This window comes from Phalacrocorax aristotelis, chromosome 1 (assembly GCF_949628215.1).
Source record: "Phalacrocorax aristotelis chromosome 1, bGulAri2.1, whole genome shotgun sequence".
Classification (NCBI taxonomy): Eukaryota; Metazoa; Chordata; class Aves; order Suliformes; family Phalacrocoracidae; genus Phalacrocorax; species Phalacrocorax aristotelis.
This window is the reverse complement of record NC_134276.1, coordinates 58,524,654-58,543,786: the sequence shown is the minus strand read 5'-3', so window position 1 is coordinate 58,543,786 and position 19,133 is coordinate 58,524,654. Positions and strand designations below refer to the sequence as shown.

Genomic DNA, 19,133 nt, shown 5'->3' with positions numbered 1-19,133 from the left:
GTCCCTGGCGCCTTCTCCCATGACATTAGAATGCTAAAGTTTCAATTCTGTGTTTCCAAAGATGCTTCATCTTGTTTTGAGGCTAATGCAATTCCAATTACGGCTTATTTAAAAATCACAGGATATATATCCAACCATTACTGAAGCAAAGAAAAATGAATCCCCTCATCTCTCTCCCTTCTTCTTTACTATATTGCCTAGAAATATTACATTCTCTAAATGGACAATAAATATTGCACAGTAGAAGCTAATTAGAACAAAAAAAAATCCAATCTCCTTTGCTTTAATTTCCAGATGGTATTCAATTTCTGCAAGCACGGGGAAGTTTAACTAAAAAACACCCAGTTTGAAACAGAGACTAGGGATACTATATGAGAAAGAATATTAAAACTTAAGAAATGTTCTTCTGTTTGGAGTTTTACTTTCTTGCATAACTTAACCTTTGTCCCTCAGAAAGTCTGGTCTTTGCTAATTTGCTAAATACAATAGCTTGGGGTAGTTATATACTGTACTGTATTGTGTTTCTGGTAGGCTTTTTACCCAGAGAATAACTGTATTGTCTATAACTATTGTATGCACTGCCCACAAGTCCACAAACCACATCTGCTTAATTATTCGTCCACTGCCAGCAATGAGGACAATGATTCTTTGATTTGCTGCCAGCAATTTTGTCTCCCAAGTCAGATCCTGCATGCTCAATTTGTTTAACTTTATCAATACTGCTCTGTTGAAATTTATCAACTTTCTTGGTAGCAATAATAAGAGATATCCAATACTGGTAAATGGATGGACTGACTTGTCTGAACAGTTTTCAGTAAGAGCTTAAAACATCTGAAAATAGAAAGCCCTCACCCTCTTTTCTTCTGACTACAGTTACTATGCTTTTTCTTAATGACTCCCCTTTTAGTTTACTACTTTTAAACCCTGTTTTTCTAATAGAAAAATTGTATCATGGAGAGATTCAGGTAACTTGCTTGTGACAGTGGGAGAGGCAAGAGAAGCTTCTAGGTGTGAGATTCACCTAACCAAAGTTCAAAAAGATACAGACAACACTTTTCACTCAGTGGGGACAGACATGTATGTACAGAGGGCAGTTTCTCATCCTCAGACAGGCATTAGTGGTAGATCAGATGAATGTGCTGGTTTTTATCGACTACCTGTAAAGTGAGACCAAGGTGGCTAGGCTAGGCTCAGTTATCTAACTGTCTGACATCTAAGGCGGGGCAAGTTGAATCCTAATACAGGTTTCTTTTCTACTACTGATCTCTGGGGCAAAAGCTCTCTCTTTGCTTTTCTTCCTTTTCTTCCAAATTTCCACATGTGTATCTGTCATCAAAGAGCTAAAACAGTGTATGTGCCCCTATTTTCCAGGGGGCATTGAAGCTAATCAGTTTTATTTCCGCTCAGAAATACTAGGGGCAAATTTAATGTATAATCAAGGCAAAGAACAGAAGTGGTATAGAGTGTCATTTGCTTCACTGTCTTAGATAGAAATACAGCATTAAAATAAGGGCATAAAGAAAAAAAGTGCTTCCTCCCATCAAGCAATAGTAGTAATTTTATAAATTCTTATTAAAAAAAAAAGAAAAAAGAGGCAAAAAAGAAAAGAAAGTATAAGCAAACAGCATTAAATTGAAGCAAAATAGGCATCAAAGAGCTTCTGTCAAAAAAAGGCAGCCATATATGCCAGCACTTACCATCACAGTCGCAGCTGCCGCAGCTGCCTGGGCTGCCACCGCAGCCTGGTTGGCTTGGTGTTGCGCCGCTTTGATTTTGGCCTGCAAATGTGCAGGAGGGTGAAAATACTTGCATTTCTCCCTCATGCAACGACCTTTTATGTAATCCATACACACGGTTACGGTGTTGTCGTTTGTGTCAATCATTGTGCTGTCTGCCGGATGCGCAAAGCGGCAATCAGTCTCTCCACGGGCACAGTTTCCCCGCTGGAACTCCCTGCACACCTACGTGCAAAACAACACGCGTTGCAGAGGAAGAGCTCGGCGCAGTGCGAAAGGGCCCACACAGCCCCGTGCCCCCAAAAGACAGACCTGCCCCCTTCCCTGGTTAATTCAAGTTTTTCGACTAATTCAATTCAATAAACCCTTGATCTTCTTCTGGGAGAGGAAATGTATCTATTCTACCCTTACGTGCTTGGCTCCTCAGGTAGCTCTGTGGTACGGCGGCTAAATGAACTTGACACGCAACAGAAGCGCTCCCAAATGCCTTTCCTTTTTCCTGTCTAGAAAACACCTGGGAAGGATACTTACTGAAGTAACTTCCCCTGCAAAACTAGCTGAGAATCACAAAATATTCAGTCCCTTTATAACCACACTTTACAGTCTTGCAGCTCCACTGGTAGGGAAGGAGTCCCTCTTGCCGAGACCCAGGGAAGATATGCATCAGGTACACTGTATTTTCTATGGAGTCTACAAACAAAATGGAAGGCCTCCTTAAAAGTAATTTTCAAAAATGGGCAGAATGAACTCGCTGATTTTCCTAGGAAGAAATGTGCTCTAGACACTAGCTCTTAAGCTTTTGGGAAAGGACATTTATTTCTGCAAGAGCCATTCGGCCTTCTCGTTTACTTGGATCACAGATCCACTGAGCCCAGCCACGCAAAGATCCGTCGACACCAGGGAGGCTCTGCACATAGCTGGGGCTTGCCCCTTCAGCCTGCTCCAGGGCTGGTATCATTCGACATCTCCATTTGTAGCTCAAGGCTGAAGGGCTACACCATTCCCCTAATATTGATCCATAATGCTATGAAGTTCCCCTAATATCAATGCATAAAAACTGGGACAGAATTAATAATGCAATAAAAATGTGCTTGTTAAGATATTTCATCAAGGCATACCTTTACAGGCATGTATACTTGGGGTATTTTGGAGGAGATGACCTTTATGAAGGATGAAAATTCATGTTGATGTCTGTGTATTAAATTTGAGCAAATGCACTACCTTAAAAATAACAGTGTTTAATTACCACTGGTTGCAAGCATAGAAGTCCTACCTGGTTACATGGTCTTTATTTGTAGCAACTGAATTTAAGCATAATTTCTAAAACAATAGAGTTTTTCCCTCCAGGGTCTTTCACACAGCCTAACAGAGGATTGTATTTCTAGTCACGGCGGTGTCTACAGTACCTCCAGTTTATCAGTCCTGAGGAGTTTCTGGGTAGCAGTTGAACCGGGGACTGAAACCGGTGGACTTCCAGGAACAATGACAGGCGGCGTGGGTAGGATCTCAGTTGGGACTAAGCCAACTCCCGGTGTTACTGGCGTTAGGTAAGGAGCAAAGCTAATAGCGGTGTTCGTTCCTATTGTGGGACCCACTGGAAATGTGGGCTGCAAAAGGAAAACACAGACCAAGATGAAAGAAAACAACCCCTTAATCAAGAGCTTACTAGTTGTCTTTTGTGTGTTCTTTCTGGCACTGATTCATTTTCTTAATGAAAAAATTTCAAACAGCTGGCAAAACACACGGCATACTCTCTTCTTTTAATCACGTAACACATTCCAGTGGCATATGAAGAACTGCCTTTGTAGCTCTATTATTGGAAAAGAGGCTGCTGATGCAAAGGAAGTCGTACTTTGAACCTGAATCTCTACGGAGGTCCAGCTTACATTGCAGGCTTATTTACACATCTAAAAGTAGAAATAACATAGACTTTATTGCTTTTTCTCAATACCTCTTTTCCTTGGGAAAACAGGCTATTTTTCAAAGTACCAGATTTCATAGGTGAAGCGTTATTAACTATATTAAAGCCATATTTCTAATAAGAGTATATATAATGATCTCTTTGGCATGTAACTTCCATCTGTTTGCATGCTGTATTTTGGCACCTCCTGCAATTATATGTTACTATGGCTCACACATCGAGAAACCTCACCTTTGCAAATGTTTGTTTGCTCAGCTGTCACCAGTGGCAAGCAGAATAAATATTATAATCTCAGCTGGACACAATATTTAGAAAGGGATTATTCAGGCTTAGCTAGAGTTCATCTTAGGAAAAAAATTTGATTGGAAGGAATGATATGGGTCTAAAAATCTGTTTCATGCCTTCCTACACCGAGTCAGTGAAGTCATGACCAGAAGAAAGAGCACTTGTGTGATGCTAGAACACAGCCTTGCCAAGGCAGAATGGGGGGTTTGTTACCACCAGATCCATGGGGGGTGGAGGCAGAACATCACCATGGTCAGACCATGGGCAGACCTGGGAAATACTTTAGCTTCGCAGAGCTGACGTTTACCCCAGAGAGTGAAGCTATAATCATAAATGAGGAAAACAAAGAAGAAAAACAGGACACATCTCACACTAAGGAAAGACTTAAAAACACTTAATGAAAGAGCAGTGTCTTTCTCATCAAGCTGGCCTGCATGGCCTCTGTTGCAGAAGGGAAGGCAGCCATGGACAGTATGTAGAAAATATGCAAGGGAAAGCATAGGAGCTAGAAGGTTTTTTCTGTTCTGTTTTGTTTCGGGTTTTTTTTTTGTCTTTGGAACCAATTACTAAATTATAAATGAATGTGAGTGAGTGCCAAGAAGATGCTTTGAGCAGCAGGTTAGGCAGGATACCCAGCTGTACAGAAATGGCATCTACCTGCCCTAGAGAGTTAAAAGTGAATAATGTTCTGGTTTTATCAGAGATCAAAACTGCTTGATATCAAACAGCCCAGTTTATATGTCAAGTGCGAGCTAAATTCTTTAGAGCATAGTAACGAACATTCATAGGAAACAACAGTTCAACTATGTTGAGCACAATATGTGTTATGTAAAATATAAATAACAGCTTTGTATCAGATATAATTTTAAGACTAAATCCACATGTCAAATGACTTCTATGGAATTTTCTTTCACTTTTTATCCATTTGGTCAAGGCTGAGTCATCTTAATCTGGCAATTTATGCAAGACAGAGAAATAAAACCCTGCACTTTTATCACAGCAATCAGTACAGAAGGCATTACGTCAATGAAATTGTAAAGTTCAAATGATGAAATGGGTGAGTAGGAAAAAGTATCATTTTGTCACTTCAATTTTTTCTCATAATACTAAGAGGTGGAATCTATTACTTTATCAAAACTCTTTCTGGTGAAAACTCAAGCAGTAAAAAAACCAGGAAATATCAAAACGCATTATACCAATACACCAAGATATATTTTGATGAATGTGTACCAGAAATTCAGGGACTCCTGACACCCAGTTTTTGTTCATGCCTCCCACCTTACAGCAGATGTTTCAAGTGTAAAACACATTCGAAAAAGGCATCTGGGGTGAGCTTCCTGTGACCAAATACAGATGTCTTCCTCTGAGATGCTTACGCTTGGCTCCCGTGATAGCCCATGGAAAGACAAAGGCACTTAAAAAGCCAAATCACCTAGTCCGAATGCAGATGTCTGACACAAGCCAAGCAAATAGTAATTAGAAGTGCCTATGTCTTTTGATAAACTATAAACGGACCTTGGAAACCCAGTGTAGAAGTTGATGCCAACACTCCAGATGCCTCAAGTTGAAGAAAGAAATCCCACTCCAGTCCCTTACACCAGGCATTCATACTGAGAAAATATCATTATCAGCCATGTGTGAAAAGTTTAACTTGGATTACATGCCTAATCATGCCCTGGAAGTCTGGTGCCATGAGGAGCTCAACTGCAAAAGCAGCCCAGAGCAATTGGTCATATGTATATCCAAAGACGCTGGTCAAGCCTGGAAGACTCTAGTCTTACGTTACCTTCTGGATTTGAAGTGTCCCAGGCACCATACGCACTACCTTAAGATAAAATGCTGAGTTTGTAAAGTGCATGCTCCAGCAGTTCTCTGTCTTATTCTGGGACACTTCAGGTTTCAAGAGAGTAAGAAAATGCTACCCAGAATGACATTAACCTTTGTTCCTGGTACTGGGTTTAAATGCTATTTAAAGCCACTCAAACCCATAGACTCCTGAGAAGGCAACTCTGCATTCCTACTCAAATAACATATTATTTTTATTTTTATTATTATCATTATCATTATTATTTATTATTACTACTACTACTATCATCATCATTATTACACAAATTTTCACCTCCAGAAGGATTATAGGTAAAAATCCTGCAAATTTAGACTAAACCTGACATGAACTGAATGAAGGGGGGGAAAAAAAAGAGAGAAAGAAAAAAAAATAGCAAATGCGTCAGGGATAAAAAAAATATATCAAATCTACAGCAACACTCCATTGTATCTGCAAATGCAAATATAAATGAACATCTCTCTACTATCTTGGCAATTCCTTAAGTCAACATGTGGGGACTATTTTATTGACATTAATTTAGAGAACTTTTGCAAGCCAGTATAGCTTTCTACTTCAACTTCACTTACCAATAACACCAGAGAAATATACTTACCACTGGCTGTAGTGGTGTCCCTGGAAACATGAACTGCATTTGCTGGGCAAGCATTGCTGCTGCAGTCTTTTGTTGGATTAAGTTGTTTCTGCCATTGATTTCCAGTTGAGTTTTTAAATGTGTTGGTGGATGAAGGTACTTGCAGTTCTCCCTTGTACAACGACCCTGGAAAAAGAAGTCACACTAATTGGTCTACTGCTTTTGATGATAGTTTAATGCCTTCGAGCAAAATATTACACCATAAACTAAGCAAGAACTAATGAAATACAGGGTGTTTCCTGGGAACTATGCAGCAGGCTGGGAGGAGCTGATGGCCTTGAGCTCTGCCTCAGCCCACTACCTCTGACTGATCATTAAGGTTATGAGCCATGAAAAACGAGAAAGACTTTGAAAACAGGCGATGGCATTTTCATTGTTAAGTACAGATCACTGTTATACAATTAATACTCTGAGTATTATCCAGACTGCCTGAATGCCTCTCCTGGTATCTTGGCTAGAGTACCTGGTGTTACCATAACATAAATGTTTTCATAAATTACATTGCATTACGAATAACAAATTTAAACCTTCTTTAAGAGAAGTGCAGCTTTTAAGCACATTATATTAAAAAATAATTGTGTGTTCATGGCAGTAAGGATCTGAAGTGGCCACTCTCTGCTTGTGTTCTCTCATAGGTTTACCCTTATTCCAGTTCACTGCCTTCTGGCTTCCCGTTCTTATTACATCAGCACAACTTTGAACTATTTCCATTCAAGTATAAAAGAACAGAAGTCAAGCTGGTACTTTCGCAGCCTAAATTCAGAAGCAGTGTACAGAGCTAAATCTGAAGATACACAGCAAAAGGAGAGTTCTCCATCAACCTGAAACCAGGAATTTTTAGAGAGTTATGAGACAGTAAGAGACAATAAAAATATGGGTGGGCAGTCACCTCTGAGGTGGCTTGTGCCAGAGGAGATGGACATGGAGCACACCTCTACAAGCAGTGCGTGCTGACCAAAACGTAGGTAGAGCAGGATAAGACATGCTGATACGTTTTCCCCCAGAAAGGGATGCACCAGCAGGTTGTGCAGCTGCAGGGCAGAACCTGCTGAGATGAGAAGCTCCTTGATGACATGGCTCACAAACAGTCACAAAGTTTTAGGAGCTGTGACCAGAGGACTTAGAACATGAGTCAAACTGCATTTGACACGCTCAACTTGTAGAATATAAGCCTCAAACTGAGATGTGTTTAAAAAGTGCTTTTTAAACTTTCCATTCACTGGTGTAAGGGCTTTACAATCCATAGCCAAGCAGGAATATCCTCCTATAGCCAAGAATGTGTTAAGTTCCCTATGCAAGAACGTCACGCAGTACACACATACACTGGCTCTGTGTATGTATATGCACACACACACTCTGCTACAAAACCTTCAGTACGCTTCGAATGTCCCAGAACAACAGTGTTAATGTTATACTTCTTACTCAGACACTGAAAGACTCCTGATTCTGCCTCTAATCTGCTATAAGGATGTAATAACTACCTACAGAGGAGTGAGCTAAACATGTTCAGGAAGGTTCTCCTGCACCGAGGCCAACAGGAATGCAACAGCTATTTCCATGCCATTAAACTATTGCGAACAGCCATTTCCTGAACTGTGCCTGGCCACTGATCAGGAGCACGCTAAACGGCAGAGGCCAGGAGAGTTCAAGAAAGCTAAAAATTTAAGAAAACAAACAGGTCTTGGTGCTGTTTTAACCTGCTACTATAGATGCAGCCGTTTTCAGGACATCATGCCTTCCTTCTGACTTCTGTTGTGTGAATCACTAATGCTGTCTGGTTTACTGAAGTACACGAAAGGAACGTTACTTTGTCAGCTGGTATGAGCGGAACCAGAAATAGTCACGATTTGATGGTCATAGAAGAAGGCTGGCTCTTCTATTCGGAAGGAACAAGGTCATCGCCTTCACGATGTTAAATCGGAGCATGCTCAGCACAGGGAATGAGCATACGTTTTTGTGTTGGTTGATGAGGCCAACTGATCAAGACATTTTTATCTGAGATCTGTTTAACCTTAATCTATTTTGTATATGAATGGTTCATACAGCAAATCTGAAAATTAAAATAGCAAAATCAAATCTAACTACTCTGCCTGATGGAAATATCTACCTATGGAAAAAAAAGTGCTCCTCAAATAATGATTGAGAGCAACCCTCAACCACAGTGGCTTTTGAAGTACCTTATGTCTGAAGAGTGCCTTCACCCAGCCCTCCACTCTTACCTCTGAAAGCACATGGCTACTATATACCATCACCTCAAGTTCTGCAAAGTAACCCACAGTGCACAAAAGATTGGTTATTCCAGAAAACTTTTCAAAATAATCCAACCACACAAAAATGTACTGTCCTTTCTAAACTTATTCATGTCTGTGCCTCATTTACTAGTTTTTTGAGCTCCCGGTTAGAGATGAACATATTATAAAAGAGCTGCGCGGCCCCGTCACGCTACTATAGAAAGCACTGTAAACAGATCAAGCCTTGTTGAAAGTAAATGACCCAAAACAAACCGCAGTGGAATGAGCGCTGAGAATAGCAAGCAGATTAATCCAGCCTTAGCTACCAAAATTAAATAAATTCTGAGACCAGCTTTCACTTTTTGGACCTACAATGGTTGCGTGAAAACACCTATAAGCAACTTTTCTTTCCTTTTTTAACAAATGCTCCACGTCCCTGTGAACTCCTGATAAGATTAGTTTCAGAGAGGAACTGGGCTGATTCCCAACTGCCGATCACTGCAAGAACAGAAATTAAATCTTGTAGTATCATCTCAGTCAAATGGGACCCTGGATTTTTTCATTAAAAAGTCAAATATGAAGTCCAGCTGAGATGACAGCACGTATCACCCAAACAGCAGAACAGGCAACTGTACACAGCATGCAGGGGTATTCAACATATTGGTTGGGTTAACATCTACAGTAAGAGTCCACTCTGGATTCCTGCAAAAAGCTACTATGCTAGCAGGCCACCTCATAACAAATACAGAGACAAAACTGAGCGCTTTAACTTTAGGATGCATCAGTATCAAGCCTCTGGAGCAAGGTTAGGTTCATCACAGCTCTTAAAATCACAGCAGTTCAGGAGCTGCTCCACAGACATTCAGTCCCCCTGGCACACAGCAGTACAAACTCTGTCAGCAGGATGAGGCAGGCAGCAGGGAAAAATGACTGCTTCATGCAACTTTTAACCTGCTCCCCCATATGAGTCAGAGCCCTGAAACTGAGGGCACAGACTGGTTTGAAACTTGGTCCCTAGGAACTCCCGTCACCCGTGAAGCAAAGGTTATCAACAAGCACATCGTAAGCCGTTGTGCACTTCCCATGCAAGTTCACCCAGAAAAAAATCACTTTCACTGAGCTGTCTCCTTATCTGCAATGGGTAGTAATGACAACCAGAATCAGATTAAATTCCCAGCGCTCTGGTACTCCCCTCATCCTGCAAAGATGGTACCTACCTCTGACCTTTCATTTCTCTGCCTTTGTCCTCTACAACTAGCCTAGCCTAACGCATAGGGCCACATTTCAGGCAGGCAATGGGAAGTTTTAGCAGAAAAACTACTCCTTATCCAGACTGGGAACATGCTGTGGCTCACATCGGGGGTGTAAAGAAGTGGGAGAGGGAAAGGGTGCACCAAGGAGTTGGGAACGCAAAGGACCGGTGCCCATCACCCAAGCACAGCAACGAGAGGCTCCACTTCTGCACAGGCAATGATCTTGGGAGCTGCTACCTGTCACAGCGTTGACTTTTGTTTTTTTAAATCAGTAGATCTCCCTGTTACCTACCAACAGGCAGTTTGCCTAAAATCAATGGCACAAGACAGCCCACAGGCTGGAGTATATTAAAAAGCTAGGTATGTGCCAATAATTATAATCTTCAAATAAGCAAAATGAGGTAAGTGCAGAAGTAACACCCCGTAATTTTGCATTTTAAAATACTAAGAACCCATTTACTGTCTACAAGTTGTACGGTCACATCTCTGTCTTGAATATTTTATAAATCCACAGCTTTCTTCACTATTTTACTATTGCTCTAATAGTAACAATAATAGTAATTAATCCAGGCCCAGGCTGAGAATTGCTTATGCTTAATAATGAGTTAGTTTTTACTTACTAAAATTACCTTTATCTTTCATAAAAATAAGATGTTTGAATTTAAAAAAAAAAAAAAAAAGGCAAAACAATGTTTCTTTTATCTCTTAAGCCGAGAATCAACTAATGCATCCACAACCATTTCGCTCAGGTACTGAATTCGGCTTTTAAGATGGGGGTCAATACATATTCTTAGCATGCTTATCATAAAAGTCCCACTAGTAAATATAACAGACCCAATCTATACAGTCAATCCAAAACTGCTGTAAGACACTTTTATGCAGCACAATGTGTTTTTTTGGCAAAAGAAGAGGCTAATTCAGGTTGGAAGGGCTATCGAGAGGTCCCCAGCCCAACCTGCTCAGAGCAGGGTCAGCCCTGGGGTCAGAGCAGGTTGCTCCAGCTGGGTCTTGGAAACCTCCATGGGTGAACCCTGCACAACCTCTCTGAGCAATCTGATCTACTGCTTGATTCTCCTCGGAATGAAGATGATTTTCCTTATATTCAGTTTGAACCTGGCTAGTTTCAGCTTATAACAGTTGCCTTGTGTCTTCCCCACCATGCACAGCTGTGAGGAGCTGGGCTGCACCTTTGGACAACCTCCTTCTCCTCGAAGGATGCTCTTATAGGAGGAGCATCACCACGCAATGTCATCATGTTGTCTTCTGTTAGTGTGCCTGTCTCAGGTTTGAACCCTGAGGGATACATGTTATTTTTTAAACCACACCAGCCTAATTAAGACTCCCTCTATGCTTCACCTCATACTTTGCGAAGGCAGCAGCCATGGTTACCTGCCATCCTATCAAAGCAGCAGTGTTATCCATCACCAAAACAATCCAATTATTAGTATTTTCCTTAAATAGCTGAAATGGGGAGAGTCCAGCTTGAAGCTGAGCATACAAATCCAAAGTTAATTGAGGCAATTTATTGATACTGTTAGTGGGAAATAACAGAGCATGCCTCCTCCACCTCACAGCATAACCTAACATCTGACATGAGACACCCCATCACCTTTAAAAGACGGGTTATTTGCTGAGGAGTGGAAACAGGGAGGCCTGCTTCCTTGCAGATGCCTGTCCCTTGTTCCTAACCTCACTCCCCAGGGTGCTTCCAGCTCCCCCCACCCAACTCTGTTCTCCCTAAACCCCCAGCTTCCTCCTGTACCCCACCTCCTTTCTTCCTTCTGCCCCAGAACACCCTCCCACCTCTCCTAACTATAGACCAGGAAACAGCTCGCACGATAAATATAACTTGCTCAAACCGTGCGTGTCCTGAAGGGCCAGCCAAAACGTGCACGTGGCTGGTAGACCACGCTCGGGAGCAGCTCAGTGCATGCTCTAGCCTCTTCTGTAACAGGGTAGTAATTTGGGTCTCTCTCTTCTACCCAGACACTGATTTTTGCATAACCAGTAAGAATTTTGCGATAGGTCTTTGAGATGTCTGCTTCTAGCAACTTTGCTTGAAATTGGCCAGGGCATTCAAAAGTTATTAGGGTGCGAGGATGATGCTGGCAAAAATACAGATAGTGCAATTATGCAAAACCTGTTTCCTTAAGAATGCAAGCTAAACCTAACAAATGCAGATGAAACTGTATGATCTCTCAGGGTTAAATATGCAGTCTTATTAAAAAAAAAAAAGTATATGACTTCCAAGTCATGAACAGTTTCAGAAGGCATCTGACCAACTGGTTCCACAAGAGCAAAACCATTTTCTAGTTTCCGGGTAGGCACACTGAGATCCAAACATTTGCTGGAGTTAGAAAAGACACACACACACGCACAAATTTTTTTTAAAGTAATAATCACCTGATACCCAACCACCCTTTCAACTGGAGAAAAAGAATTGCAATTTTCTGTATCACGCAGCTTCAGCACACTTGCGCATGCTTGTAAAGATCAGATCACATTTTAATAAACTACTGCACTTGCAACTGTGGGCATGCTGGTTAGCTAGACATCACCTGCTTGATACTGATATTAGATACCTGAAGATATTACATACTGTTCAAGCCTTGGCAGAACAAGAGCTAGCACAGGCCACTGTCTGGGGCGGTGGCAGCACCCAGCAAGAATAACCACAGGGGCAGCAGTGTCCGCAGCTGTAGAGGTACCTAAGCCATAAATATTCCTCTGGAAGAGTTTCTGACAAGACCAGAAATTGTTTCTTCTCTTTTGGGATTCCTCCTCAGCAGCTCCCCAGCAAATTCTGGCTGAGAACGTGCGTGGACTCACCCAATCAATTTAACAATTTTACCATTGCATAAATCAGGAACTTCTCAACTCCAATAAGCCCACGCTCCCTGGGGCTAAAAATAGACCCAGTCAATAGGAGGGCAGGGTATTTTGAGATACTTAAGCTTCTGCTCCTGTCCATAGACAGCCACATTAACTCTACCACCCCAAAACATCCAGTTTAAATGTCATTTTTCAAACACAGAAATACCAAAAAGAGGAGAAAAAAAAAAGCTGAAGAAAACACTGACTGTGTATTCATATGCAGAGAGAGGTGATTCCTCTTGTTCTACAGGACTCACATTTATGCATTTCCCTATATATTTTAGTACGTGAGAGCTCAATCACCAACAGCACTTTCAACACTCAAGGAAAACCACTAGACTTCAGTTTGGACTGAGTTAAAAAGTATTTTCCATCTAGCATCACAATGCAGGAATTCAGTTTTCCTGTGCAGGTCTAGCTGCTGCTTAACTTCTCTCAGAAAGTAAAAAACCAGATACCACACCCCCATTAAAGTATTCCCTTTGCACTTGCTGTGAATATGTGCCATCTTACACAATCTGTAGGACTACACGCACACGTAGAGTTAAGCATATGTGCAAGGACTTAAGGGATTTAGTTAAGCCTTAAGAATGACTGGTCATAGATTTTTTTTTAAAGTGTAACTTAGCATTTTATTTCTTCCTTAAGGTACACAAAAAAGCTTCAAACGTTTTCTGAATTTTGCATAATTTCACACGTAGAGTACGTTGACTTGCAAAAATGCACGCTTATGAAAACATGATTCCTTTAGCCTAAGCAGAATCATATCTAATTTTGTAGAAAGAAATGGAGATCAGAGTAAGATCCCTTATCTTGAAAATGAGACATACTTGAACTATTTGAGAAAAAGAAAAATAATTTCAAAATGACAAAACCGTACTAGTAAAAGAAATATTAAGCTTTTGATGGAGAGCTGAAATGCCTCAAACTTCCCTTGTTGCCATATACCTTGCCAGCACAAAGACCTAAAGGAAAAAAATGTATTTCAAAAAAACCACAAGCATCTCTCATATTACACTTGAACACATTGCAGCTCTTGGATCTGTTTTCCTGGAAAAAAACCCCAAACCATACAAAAACCACCAACAAAAACAACTTAGAAACTTCGCTGAGAAATTAATTCTGTATTTCTAAAGCCACCTTGCAAGTCCGCCCACCGAAGTTAGTGAGTGTGCATACATATTTATACGCACCTACACATTTCCGTTTCAAGAAAAAGTAGAAGGCGAATTCACTTTCTTACTTTAAAGTAGAAGAGGAAAAGAAAGCAAAAAATTTTCAGGTGACTTCAGCTTGATTCAGTTTCCAACAAGCTAAGAAAACCCATTAGCTGCTCTTCTAATGATTTCAATTATTTGTAAGAAACTAAAAGCTGGTGAGATAAAAATGATCATTTTATTCATAAAGTTAGAGAATGAGAACTGCCTGTAACCAACAGAAAAAATAGAAAAATATTGAAGAAAAATGGAAGTCTTACAAAAAGATGTAATGGCTAAATGATGTAAGAGTCTTAACACTAAAGACTTAATAGGCGACATTTATTTAAATGGAAAAAGACAAAATGTTCTACTGAAGAGCGCATTTGCAACGCACAAGAGCGCCGAGTCTCTCAAGATCCTCTTTCAAACAAATGTTGAGAAGGATGGCTATAGAGAATGGTTTAATAATTTGCCTTGCAATATCAAGGGAAGTGTATACTCAATATTAAATTGCTCAGAAGAGAAAGAACTTGAGCAGACACAAAAAAAGAGACACTTATGAAATTTTAAGTCATTTGACACACATCCTCAAGATTACTCTAACAAATAAGACAAAAAAATTCAGACAAAGAAACAACAGTTTGAACTAGTATAAATGTATTTTATTTGTGTTCAGTGCCTTGAAAATAATTTGAGAATAATAGGGAAATAAAGGTTATTTCTTCCCCAATTATGTAGCTCCTTTTCTTTTTCTTTTCCCATTTTCCCCCCTCACTGGCACTCAAAATCTAAGTCAGTTATTTTTATCTTAGCTTCATGTTTGGCTACCAGCGTCAATCAGTACGTCACAAGCAACTGTGGACAACCCCTGAAATAAATCTTCACTCTAATTCACACAAGCAACTTTAATGGAATGAGAGGCAGCCAACATGTATAGGGGAAGACCCCTATGGAATGAACATAAAGGAAACAGAGAAGTGTGACCTTGTTTAGTTAAAATTCCTCAAATGTCTGATTTCTATGGGTGGGGAGACTCTTCACAGGATGCAGAGTCGCCTTGTGCAGGGCTCTAACAAACCTACAGCTCCTCCTGTGGAAGGACTGGATGCAGCCTGCCATGAGACTCAAGACGGGTTGCAGTAGCAGAGCGGTGATTTAAGTCCTCCAACTCTGCCTGTTCAGAGAAGTCAACATATTCACAGACACCTGCATTATAGAAAAAATGTCTAAAACCTTTATGGAGTCACCATACAGCATTACACACAGTTAACTGATGGCTGGGCAGCTTTAACACACCCACTCATCACAAGGATCAAGTGTTTTCGCAGAAGACAGAAGAGAGCTGTGTAAATTGCAGGTGAGGCCACACGGTAAGTCAAGGTAACACAATTCTTTTCTGGTAAACAACATACTCCACCATTAAGTTTAACTTGTCTGAACTGTAAAAGGAGAAGATAAGAGCTTGGAAAGAGGCAATTTTCTTCAACTTTTCTCAATATCTCAAGAGCAGACAAAAATAGCCATTCCAGAAGTAATGATGCCAGTAAAGGAAGGTAAGTTGTTTGACTGCAGGTCAGCTGGCAAGAGAAAATGCAACAGAGGTGTAGCAGAACAACAGTAGAAGACCAAGCAAGAAGATGGGCATGGCATGGGGGGCGACAGGACGTACCTCCTTCCTCACCTCCTTTACAATTCCCATAAAAGCCTTCAAGCAGATGTATGCTGACTTTAATGCAAGATTGCTCATACGAACAGGACCGAGATTAAACTCCCTTGGTTTGGAAACCCCACTTTGCAGTGAAAAGGTAGGCAAAGATAACTGCAGAACTGACAGTCAAGCCCTGAGACACCGTAGTTCTCTCCCAGTGTCCTGTGAAGGAAAGCCACGACATCTCAGCATACTGACTACACCCTCCAATGTCCATACCACACATCCTCCACTGTAACCAGGTTAGAAAAGACAGAGTAGTAAAGACAGGTCTTTACTGCTGGGATACCAGTGAGCCCAAACGGTGAGCAACCCAGCAAGGACCAGGCAATGGGCTGGTACACTGACACTGGTTCCCTCAACAACGCAGCAGGAATCTTAAAGTGCCTCAGAAAAAGCCATAAAAACAGTTACATGGCAGTGAGGAGCCTGGCTGGCTGGATCAGAAGGAAATGGGAGGACAGCGTTATAAAACCAACCGTGCTAGCCTTCTACAGTGATTCACCTGCCCAAGGGAGCCTTGAGAAGATCCTTCATTTGAGAGTTGGAGTGAACCAGATTTGGAAAAGGCCCATTATTTGGAAGAGTCCCACCTTGGAAAAGGTCATCAACAAAACGTAACAAGTCCCTTACAGAATCACAGAATGGTAGGGGTTGGAAGGAACCTCTGGCAATCAATCTCGTCCAACCCTCCTGCTTGAGCAGGGGCACAGGAACGTATCCAGGTGGGTTTTGAATGTCTCCAGGGAAGGAGACTCCACAACCTCCCTGGGCAGCCTCTTCCACTGCTCTGGTATCCTCAAAGTAAAGTTTTCCCTCATATTCAGATGAAACTTCCTGTGTTCCAACTTGTGCCCATTGGCCCCTTGTCCTGTCATTGGGCACCACTGAAAAGAGTCCAGTCCCATCATCCTGACACCCACCCTTTAGATATTTACACGCATTGAGAAGATCCCCCCTCAGTCTTCTCTTCTAAACAAACTAAACTAACAAACTAACGAACTCTAAACAAACTCAGGGCTCTCAGCCTTATCTTATGAGAGACATGCTCCAGTCCCCTGGTCATCATGGTAGCTCTCTGCTGGACTCTTTCCAGTAGTTCCCAGTCTTTCTTGCACTGGAGAGCCCAGAACTGAACACAGTACTCCAGATGCGGCCTCACTAGGGTGGAATAGAAGGGGAGCATAACCCCTCTCAACCTGCTGGCCACACTCCTCATGCAGGACCTTACACTTGCTTTTGTTGAATTTCATGAGGTTCCCCTTGGCCGAGCTCTCCAGCCTGTCCAGGTCTCACTGAATGGCAGCACAGCCTTCTGGTCTATCAGCCACCCCTCCCAGTTTTGTATCATCAGCAGACTTGCTGAGGTTACACTCTGTCCCTTTGTCCAGGACATTGAATATGTACCAAGGGACCCCACTGCTGTGCTAACAAACGAGAAGCAAATGACCACCTTGGCCATTAGCATGCCACAGCCCCCAGCTCTTGAGCTGGATGCCCAGCAGCCATGAACTGCTACGGGGATGACTTGATCTGCCATTGGTGAGTCCCTCTGCCGCTCCTTGTGGGGACGCCCCACACCCATGTGTGCACCAAACAACGTGCCAGGGCTCCCAGTCCAGCTGGGGCTTGCCAGGCCTCTTCCCTGTTAGGGATTTCACTCTTTTTTGGCCAATCACTTTGCAAACAAAAGGAAGAAGTAAGGGCCGAGTTAAATACACAAATTGCTGAGGACACCTTACATAATTGCAGAGGTGAAAAGTACACTGTCTTGTCCCTCTGCAGAAAAGGAGTGTTTACCCACCCTCAGCGGCGGCGCTGGAACCGCAGCTGCGTTATTAATAAATCATTGGCTTTGCTCCTGGGATGAGCCAGCAAGGACTGGTCCGACACCAGCTCTCAACTCACTGGAAAGTTGATGAAAACACACAGAAACTTCTTGGTGTTTTAGAAACTCCATGTATTTGGTTGGAACTGCATTTAAAAAGCACAAAATAAAGAAAAAGAACTCCTAAAAATGGAAATATATTTGAATTTCCAAAGGCTTATATGTAAAATCCCCCATACTATCTATAACCACATGAGAAGCGGCAAACAAATTATTGAGATGAAAAGGCACTGTATCAGTACGGGACCACCTACAGAGAGCAACCAAGTGTGCCTGATCTGAAAAGCAAAAGGTAGGGATGCAGTTTTCCTAGCCTTTTCTATACCCAGGCCACGCTCCTCTCCTTCTGGGAATTGGTTTCTTAACGTCAGTGATACGTTTCAGTTCCTATCTTTTCTTGGAGTTTGACACACGTTGGATTTCCCTCTTCAGGGAATGGGGAAACCAGCACCTCTAGCAGGAGGGGCAGTGAGACCCCTGCCCTGAACCAGCAGGGCCTGAGAGTTATCAATGAGAAATACCCAGAGAATCAACAACCTAAATCAGCTTAAAAAAAAAAAAAGGGGGGGGGGGGAGGGTGGCAAGAGGTGCAGAAATTCAGGCAAGAGGAAAGAATGAAGCCCTGGCATCTCAGTAACCCAAAACACCCCTTTTCTTTTTGCTAAAAGACTATCTGTCCCCCTCCACCTGGTATTAGGAAGTTCCCAGAAGATCTAGCAAAAATAGCAAGAAGTATAATGCAGTTACATTTATCTCAAATGGAAGCTTACAGAATTAGGCTGCTAAATCACAGTTATGAGAAAAGGTAAGACACATTAGGATATCTTACTGCCTTCCTTGAATGCTATATTCATCTAAGTACTAGAATATGTGATTGTGGTCTTGAGAGTGCTTGTACCTTCTCAATACTGTGCTGAAGGAGCAGATAATTATTCTCTTCCTTAAGACAAATTCAGCACAGATTAAATAAAATTCTAGGTTAATCTCAAATTAACATACTGCCTTTAGGTTTTCCAAGGCATAAATCCATGACTTTCAGGGGAACACACACACTGGACTCCCTACCATTTATTATACTGCAATGACATTGCCAGGGTATTCCAAAGTCCATGGTACCTGTCTCCATCAGTGTTGCAAGGAGATGCAGTGATACCAACCTCAATTATATGACCGCATCTACTATTTTACACAGCCTTCTTTCCCAGACAGCAAACAGGCAGTCAAATGGTATTTCTTTTAACCCTGACAGTCAGTGGGTAGTAGTACTCTAATGCACATTCATCTGTCTCCTGGCCTGAATGCAAGATACTCATCTCCTTTTGGGCCTATCCATAGGGCTGGCCTTATTAGGACCATGTTAGGAATGGCTCCATTAAAATTATTGATGTATCTGTTGGTCTTCTTGTGAGACTAGACAGCATTACTCCCACTCTACACCAAATAAACTGAGACCAAATATGATTAAAGAGCTGAGAAGTGCCTGCAGTTTTTGGCTGCAGATCTCTGCCCTCCTTCCACTTTGGCATTGCATCCACGTGGCACACGCAGGTGCTCCACTAGA

The 19,133-nt window shown here is 41.7% G+C and overlaps 1 protein-coding gene across 12 annotated transcripts in view; it reads right to left on the bottom strand.

Annotated features, from left to right (window-relative positions):
• The window catches only part of MBNL2 (muscleblind like splicing regulator 2), a 113,303-nt gene that overhangs the window by 29,084 nt on the left and 65,086 nt on the right, over positions 1–19,133 (bottom strand). For all 12 annotated transcript variants that reach the window (XM_075089775.1, XM_075089811.1, XM_075089825.1 and 9 more), the window contains 3 exons: positions 6,381–6,545; positions 3,143–3,343; positions 1,698–1,961 (listed from right to left, as the gene is read on the bottom strand). In XM_075089775.1, the coding sequence (XP_074945876.1) occupies positions 1,698–1,961; positions 3,143–3,343; positions 6,381–6,545 (630 nt within the window). The remainder of the gene's footprint in view (positions 1–1,697; positions 1,962–3,142; positions 3,344–6,380; positions 6,546–19,133) is intronic.